The sequence below is a fragment of the Salvelinus namaycush genome, chromosome 9 (assembly GCF_016432855.1).
Source record: "Salvelinus namaycush isolate Seneca chromosome 9, SaNama_1.0, whole genome shotgun sequence".
Lineage (NCBI taxonomy): Eukaryota > Metazoa > Chordata > Actinopteri > Salmoniformes > Salmonidae > Salvelinus > Salvelinus namaycush.
The window spans coordinates 6,752,490-6,761,290 of record NC_052315.1 but is presented as its reverse complement, the minus strand read 5'-3'; the positions used below and the strand labels follow the sequence as shown (position 1 = coordinate 6,761,290).

Sequence of the window (8,801 nt, the reverse complement as noted above, 5' to 3'; positions counted from 1 at the left end):
TTGAATTAAATCAAAACAGTCAGACCCAATGATTTACTGTTAGTAAGGACAGAGTGCCACTAGTAATATTGAACATTAAGTCGAAATGTAGCTAGGGGAGTTCAAGATCCAAGATCACATTTTTCTTTCTATGGATTAGCCCTTCTGTCAAGTGTCGGTTGTCCAGTAAAAAGCTCAAACTTATATTAAGATTATCAGTCAGATTCTGTGATCAATGTGAATCTGTGAACAGTCTTGTGAATTTCTACTAGAATCCCCATTAGCTAACGCTATAACGTTAGCTAATCTTCCTGTGGTCCAACACCAATTGATAAGACATTACAAACAATTACAAATTAAGACTTTACAAACATTTAACAAGTAGACAATACAGACAATTAAAATAACTGACAGGAAACATATTTAACATTCAGTTTATGCTTTGCAGGTGATGCAATAGCTGTAAGCTATAGAGCTCATGGCCAAGGTGAGTTAAACAGCTAGAGTGGTTTCCTGTATGCCCATGCTGCACATAGCCTAACCCAATGCACTACTTAGCCTAGTAAACAAGCCTAAACACCTGCGGTAAGTTGCCACTATTCACCGTTACAGGGGTCAGAGATCACAGCCAGAAGCCTACCACTACCAACGGGCTACAGCTGTTCAGTATTGTTGTCTAATTTATAGACATCGTCTATGTGTCATTTTTTTTTTATCAAGTAGGCCCAACACAGCTTCAGAAGATGTAGGTAGGCCTATGGCTACTACATTTGACCAATATGCATGTACCCATTTTTCAGTTAGCATGGTCATGTTTTCTTTCACGTGAGAAATATTAACCAAAGCATCATTTTCCCTTGCTTATCTCCTTCAAAATACTACAAGCTGCAGAGCTATATAAATAATGACTGTGTTGGCAAGATTCCATACCTTATTATTGACTTCAATTGGAGGTGCAATTCACTCCTTTTGACCAGTAGGTGTGGTCCTCATTTCCAGATCAAATGTGCAGCAGTTCTACACACACATATTTAACTGTCTGTTTTCATTACATCATCACCTAACTTTGTTACATCACAAAGCCAGCTGGCTAAATCTGGCACATTTACAGAAATACAGTGTATTGTCCCTGTCAAATACATTTGATAAAAAAATAAATGTCCAAAACAAACAGTGGTGGAAAAAGTATTCAATTAGTCAGTTGCCAACAGTATGACTCAAGTAAATGTGAAAGTTTCCCAGTAAAATACTACTTGAGAAGTCTGAGAATATTTGGTTTGAAATATACTTAAGTATCAAAAGTAAAAATAATAAAAAAATTAAGCAAAGCAGACAACACACTTGTATTGTTTAAAAAAAATGTAAGAATAGCCAGGGGCACACTCCAACACTTAGACATAATTTATAAACTAGGCATTTGTGTTTATTGAGTCTGCCAGATCAGAGGCAGGGGATGGCCAGGGATGTTCTCTTGATAAGTGTGTGAATTGGACCATTTTCCTGTCATACAAAGCATTCAAAATGTACTTTTGGGTGTCAGGGAAAATGGATGGAGTCAAAAGTACATTTTTGTCCTTTATGAATGTACTGAAATTGTCAAAATACAGATACCCCAAAAACAATTAAAATAATTTTTACTTAAGGTTTGTTTTCAGTGGTGCCAAGTAGTTTTCTAATGTCTCTATATCACTGGCTTGTAGGGTTTTCACAATTGACCCTTCATGTAATGGTATCAAAGTTCAAGATCCATCTTATTGAAGGTGTATAACTTAAACTTTTGTTAGACAACGTTCACATTCGTAATTATAGTTTATTACATTTGTCTGAGCGGTCAAAGGGGTATGAAAAATATCCCATTCATAATAGAAAAGACAATGTTCAGAATACCTGCAGTGACAATTGCTGGAAAGGGCTTGCAGCATTACAAAAGTTTGATTAAAAACAGAATATTTATTCACCCACATTTTATTCTTGGCGCAATCTTTCAACTTGAAAATTAAAAGTTATGTTCAAGGATATTTAGATTTCTGTGGCTTAAAAAATAGAGTACAAACTCAGTCTGTACATCACTTTAATATTAATAACCATATAACCAATGTCAAGGCATCATGATACAGAGGAAGACATACAAATGCTAGTCTACCAACATCAAATAAATGCTGATGACAGACATATTTATGCAAAAAACAGGAGGTAAATTAATTTAGATACAGTCACAAGCTCCAATCTGAATGGCAGGAGGGAGAATGATGTTTCTTGGTCATTAACAGTCTCATGATGACTGGGCCTTCATTTGAGGAAACTTCTCCTGGAGCCTGGCTTGCATTTGTCTCTCTCCGTTCTGCTTTCTGGTCTTAGCACGGAGGTGTTTCTCTAGACGAAGCCTGGACAAAATAAAGAAGACTAATTGTGACAACAGACGAGTGCTTTTGCCCTTGTGAAGTTGAAGCTGACCCAGGACAAAAATTATGCAAGAGGTGACATGGTTAAGTGCTCTGCTTGGAGGTTCTCATATTGTACACTGTTCTAAATGAATGCATGAACAATATTTCTTACCTCATGTGGGGGGTGACAAATAGGGGTGTGTAGAAACGTTTGCGTTTGTATCGCTTGTTCATGTACCAAGGAAGGGCATGCTCTCTAAACCGGTACCTAGAAAAAAAATACAATGATCGCAGAGTGTACAATAACATTCAAACTTGCCATTTGACACCTATGAATTAACTTTGAATATTTTTCAGGAGAACTGCCTTTGTTTGCTTCGAGTACTTAATTCCTCAACCCCGATAGTTTTCCAAAGACGGTTCACTTCACTCAATGTCGGAGCACTGACCTCCAGAATGCTAACATGCTACATTTTGTACAGCATGTTAGAAAATTGAATGGGAAACGAGGACAGTAAGGTGAAAGCAACACTTAGTTGTGGAAGGAGATATTGTATGAAGGTGGTGTGTTGTGTATGGAAGCTCCGTACCAGTAGACCTGTCCAAAGACGTCCTTTCTCCAGGCCTCGCTCTCTCCTGGCCTGTCTGGAGCAGGCGGAGAGCGTCTTCTCTCTCCTTCACCACTGTGTCTAGTCTCTTCATAGACCTTTCAATCTGAGGAGATAAGGGTTGTCTCAATTTCTGTGGACTGGAGTATCTGCATTCATATTTAAAGGTACTAGTTGGACCAATAACACTTCTACAAAAGAGACCCATTGATAGCTGTCATTGACATTAATCCTTCCCCTTTGACATTCTTGTATTATTACCTATGCCCTAACAGAAATATTTCCAGATGTTTAATAATGGTGAACCTGGTCAGAAGTGCTGTGTCATCTACCTTCTTTAGTCGCTCTGGACTTGGCATCTGAATCCTTTGCCTTTTGGACTCCTGCTCAGTGGTGAGCAGCATGTTCTTCTCTTTCAGGAGCACATACCTGTGAGAACAGTTTAGTTCATGGATATTCATTCTGGAGGTCAGTGCTCTTCATTCAATGAGCACGGTTACATGCACACAATAATGCGATTGTGATAGGTTAATATAATAGTTATTTAATGTTTACATGCTTTGCAAGAAGAACGATTTCCTTAATAATCCTGTTTACATGGACACATCTGAAATGAGGCTACCTGATGGGACTTTGATAAATGCAGAAAATCACCAATCACAAACGTTCTACCATGATATTTTTGTGAAGACTATTTGATTCGGAGTTCGGACATAAAGTTTGTATGTGAAAAATATAAGATACATACTTTCAGTTTTTCCGAACTCACTTCACTCGCGCATACCTGGTGCTGACACATACACAGATCATATACACCGCCGGAAAGCCGAATAAGCTGTTTACATGTCCTAATAATTTGAAAGATGAATCAGAAAACCAGGTGTTTTAATCAACTTATGCTTACTTCGATTATGACCGTACGCAGATTAAGATAAGCAGAGTAAGTTGTTTACATGACTAATGCCATACTCTGCCTACTGCCATAATCTGTTTAATATCAAATTATTAGTGTGCATGTAAACGTACTTAGTGTCAACATTCACCACCTACCAGAGCTTGTGTAAGTCCTCATTACTTTTTGTCCTTAGTTGCTTGGCCATCCATGGTGCTCCTACAATTAATCATGAAAATAATCAATGTCATACTCAGATACTTACCAGTTCTTTAGTCGGAGGAAATTTATTTATTTTTCAAATTAAAAAAAGCTTTGCTTTGGTGATCAGATATACTGTCAAAAGGCTAACCTGACTTCACGGTTACCTCCCCCCAGTTTTCAGGTATGTCGAAAAACTCCTCAAGTCCTCTCCTGCTGATGGTTGTGTGCAGAGGCCGACACTGACGGACAAGGCCCACATGACAGTGCGAACTTGAGCTCAAAAGAGGAGATGTTAGCCTAACAGAGGGGACCACAGCAGATTTAAGTACATGGTAAAATACATTCCTCAGCATCCTTACCATTACATTACAGACAGTGCCATCGTGGTGTTAGCCCATGGTAATGACACACAGTTCCATTACATTACACATAAGAATCATTGAACGAAGGCATCTTCTGTACCTGGGAGTTTAAGAACTGCTAACGCAATCTAAACATTAATATGCAGCTCTTGCGGTACGGTTTTGGAAGTATATTGCACTATATCTTTCAAATCAACGATAAAGGATTTTCATAAAACAAAGACAACATTGATACACACCTTTTATAGGGTTAGGGTTCCCACACGGTCATATGTTACGTCATGTGTTTACAGACAGAAAACAGAGGGACCACCTGTGCTAATTATCTATCTAACAGGCGCTGAACGACTGAGGACGGCTCATAATAAAGACTGGAATGGCGTGAATGGAATCAAACACATGGAAACCATGTGTGAGTTCGATACCATTCCATTCCAGGCATTACTATGATCCCGTCCTCCTCAATTAAGGTGCCACCAACCTCCTGTGGTGTACAGTAAGTGTATATTTTGCATTTGTGAAATTATTTTGATGTGATATGAACGTTAAGGGCTTTATGTTTTAGAACAATATCGCAATTGAGAATCAAATCACGTTTAGATCGAGTATTTGGCTGTTAGAAACGGTAGGCTTTAGATTCTTACCTGTGAGTATAAGACTGAGATTTGGTCAAAGTGACAGCAGACTGTTGAGCTGATAAGGGTGTAGATATCCTAAAAGCGTTTTGAAACTGTCTGCAAAGTGTCAAAACACGTCCTGTTGAGGTCGCCGCCATGTTTGCCCTAATACTCTACCCAGGATGCATCATCAAAATAAATAAACACACGTAAATAATTTTAGCAATTTTAATCGTGAACAAAAGCTAATAAAAAGCAACATATTGGAAATTAAATATTGATATGAATTCTTCATTTTGTTATTCTTATTCGCATATGTTTTCCCTTAGTAAATATGGCTGCTTCGACTTTACATGGTCGAGCCAATCACAGAAGCGTCTGCCAATCTGCTTGCCCTCAGTAGCGATGGTGGGCATGAGTGTTCTTCGGTCTGCCGCTGCTTTTGCAGCCAGGCTAAATCCTCTAAAATCGGGGAATTCTGCGGTGAATTTGCTCAGCAGAACTGCACAACGCACAGATAAAGGTATATGATATTCCACGTTTCCAACATCAACAATTCCTTCCTTCGTGGTGGGCATATCTTATTGTGACCTTGTAGTTAGTCCTGTGTGACTGGCTAACGTTAGCTTCATGCTAACGTATTCTTATCGTTGCTAGTTGTCTAGCTAGCCATGGCATGACCTAGTTAGCCATCTTTCTCTCAAGTGTCTCCTCTTGCCAGCACTACAAACGACAACATACAAATCTCATTTTACTGATTGATTTTCATAGTTTTCAAACGACTTGTGATGCTCATGAACTTGACGTGTTGTTGACCTGCTTAGTGGACAAACGACAGCTGCTAAGCTAGCTAGCAGCCAAGCTAAATACACACCAAAACAACTGCATTTTCTTTCACCCAAGTGTCACAGTGATGACATAATTTCATTTTTGACACAACACTGTTGGCTAGTTGAATGGTAACTAACTAGCAACCTTTCCAACCGTTTCCTCTCTAGGTGCAGCAATACAGTAATGCAATGCTTTATATGCACACATAAATAATGTGTGGCCGTGTTTAACATCCCTGAAAACGTTGCTTTGCAGTGGCAGTCCGCTGGGGAAGCCATGGGAAGCAGATGTTTGTCATCAAGCCCACTGGCTTCTATGACCGGAGGTTTCTGCATTTATTGGTAAGTTTCTAGTTATTCAGACTAGAACTAGTTCTCAAACTCTAGGAGCTATTCTCAATCAAATTGTATTTGTCACATGTGCAGAATACAACAGGTGTCGACCTTACAGTGAAATGCTTACTTACAAGCCCTTAAACAACAATACAGTTTTAAGAAAAATTCTGCCTTCTCTCTGCGGTTTTCAGCGGTTAGCTTCAGCCAAGACCGGCTCATGTGAATTGCAATCCCGACATTGTGTTATAATGTTTAGAAAAGTCAATCATCGCTTGCGATACGGCTTTAGAAACAAATGGTCCTCAACTTTCATCAGCGAGAAAGAACCTTTCAAATAAGAAACATTAGTAGTTGTTCACAAATCCATACAGCTATGTGCCTCCATCTGACAAAAATACACTTAGAGTTACGCTTACATACAGGTGTTCGGAGCATGTTAGATAGCTAATTAGCATAGGTGGTCGCCTCTGTTGTCCGTAAACAAGCGCTGTAACATGGAGATATGGCTGTGTGGGAACACTAACTATATATAGTTGTGTATCAATTTGAACCTTTTTTGTTTTTCCTTATGCTCCCAAAACCGTACCGCAACCAGTGCGTGTTAATGTTCAGACCAAGCATCAGGGCTCTTAATAAAACTCCCCCATACAGAAGATGCCTTCGTCCAATGACTCTTATGTGTAATGTAATGGAACTGTGAGTCATGATCAAGGACTAGAACTATCCTATTTACATCACTGTCCACAGCACTGAACCACTTTATTCACTAACTTATTCACCCCCCACTTTTCTTCCTAGAAATTCTATATCCTGCTTACTGGAATCCCAGTTGCGGTCTTTGTGACATCCGTGAATGTGTTTGTCGGTAAGTGTGTGTGTAGATATTTCCATTGTACAGAAATGTTCCATTTTTATATGGGACAGTGGTGATGATGAAGACACTGGCACTTTCAGTTCATGTTTATGGAGAAATATGGTAAAATATAAATTAACCTAAATATTTTATTGTTTTTTTTAAGGTGAGGCTGAGCTGGCTGGAATTCCTGAAGATTATGAGCCTGAGCATTGGGAGTACTACAAGGTACTACGATCCCGCCATTGTATTCACTCATCACAATCCATGCCTTATTAGCAAATATCAGAAGTGACTAGTAATTCTATCAGAAAATGAAATGGCATCATCTAGCCTATAAATCTGAACAAAACATTCACATTGGAGATACATACCACTGAAGATTGCTTACAATCAGACTTGGGTAAAGTTGATTGTGAGTCCTATTGTTGTCCCTGTATTTGCAGCATCCTATCACCAGGTGGATCTCACGGACCTTCTATGACTCCCCAGTGAAAGACTATGAGAAAATGATGGCTCTGATCCAGATTGAGTCTGAGAAGGGTGAGATGAGGTGAGTGTCACACAGTGATGATGAGCTGCCACTGACTGCATAGCCTGTATCTAATTGGTTTGCTGCCCTAACATTTAGGTCCTCTTGCAACATAGTGCTTGCATTCCTTATGTTTTGTATTAACAAAATGGAATGTAAAATATGAAAGAAAACAGACTGTTGACAGGACACATCTGCAATCTGTACAAAGGATTTGTTTGCAAATTTTAATGTTTTTGTATCTGCAGACTGAAACAGCTAGAGGTGCGTAAGCAGATGAGAACGAAGGGAGATGGACCCTGGTTCCACATTGAGACACTGGACAAGAATCTGGTCGACAACAGCATCAAATCAACGCCTGACAATTAAACCAACCGGTCCAACCACCCAGTCTAAACTGTCAGTGCCACGTGTTGATGGCTCACTGTTTGTATATTATTTTCTTCATGACTAAAATAAAGTAAATGTCAACACTTTGAAAGGCTGTTTTTCATCTTTAGACAGATATTTTCTCTTAATGGGCTACACAATTACAATTTTGTTTAACCGGGGTGCGTTCATTTGGCTAAATGTTTTGCAACGGTACGTACTGAACGGCCCATTCTCTCGCAGTGGTGCACAACTGTCCTTCAACTTTCTTTTTAGTTTATTGCTCCCATTTGTTGCGAAGTTGTGATGAAATTACAATGTTCACCGACAGGTCGTTTATGCTTCCTCATACCTAAGAAAAGTGACTTTGTCATAACCAATGAATGTCCACTGGATGGCAGTGCTGTGAGGAATGTTTCTCCCTCATTCTGCATTGATATAAAAACAGTGAAAGATATGAAACGAAGTGAATGTGCGGTCATGTAATGATCGATACTCTCAGGACATTTGCTTTCACAACAATGCAGATCAGAGAAGCCTTTTGAGCTGCATCCTTGGACTGATTACAGGAGTTGGGGTAAATTTAAATGACAGGAAACAGACTGGTAAAAGTTTGCAAGCCAGAACGACTTTTCTGTAGCGTGAGGCAGATTGATGTACAAGTACACCCCACTGGACAGGGCGCTAGCCTATCGCGGGGCCTTACCCCCAGTCTAACTCAACCCATTCACATCCTCTAAACGTAGTACAATATAAAAATGTGCCACAACAAATTATGTTTGGTGTAAATGCATGTAATTTGGTGTTAGCATAGTATAAGTGTCTAGACAGGCTA

General features: G+C 39.3%; 1 protein-coding gene and 1 pseudogene across 1 annotated transcript; one reads left to right on the top strand and one right to left on the bottom strand.

Annotated features, from left to right (window-relative positions):
• Positions 1-1,596: 1,596 nt before the first annotated feature.
• On the bottom strand, positions 1,597-5,204 carry LOC120053347 (annotated as a pseudogene).
• A 232-nt stretch (positions 5,205-5,436) lies between these two features.
• On the top strand, positions 5,437-8,073 carry LOC120053346 (NADH dehydrogenase [ubiquinone] 1 beta subcomplex subunit 5, mitochondrial-like). Its single transcript, XM_039000468.1, has 6 exons — positions 5,437-5,569; positions 6,133-6,218; positions 7,011-7,077; positions 7,232-7,293; positions 7,512-7,618; positions 7,846-8,073. Exons 1-6 carry the CDS (start codon positions 5,452-5,454, stop codon positions 7,964-7,966), a joined length of 561 nt encoding a protein of 186 aa, XP_038856396.1. The 5' UTR covers positions 5,437-5,451; the 3' UTR covers positions 7,967-8,073.
• Positions 8,074-8,801: the final 728 nt, after the last annotated feature.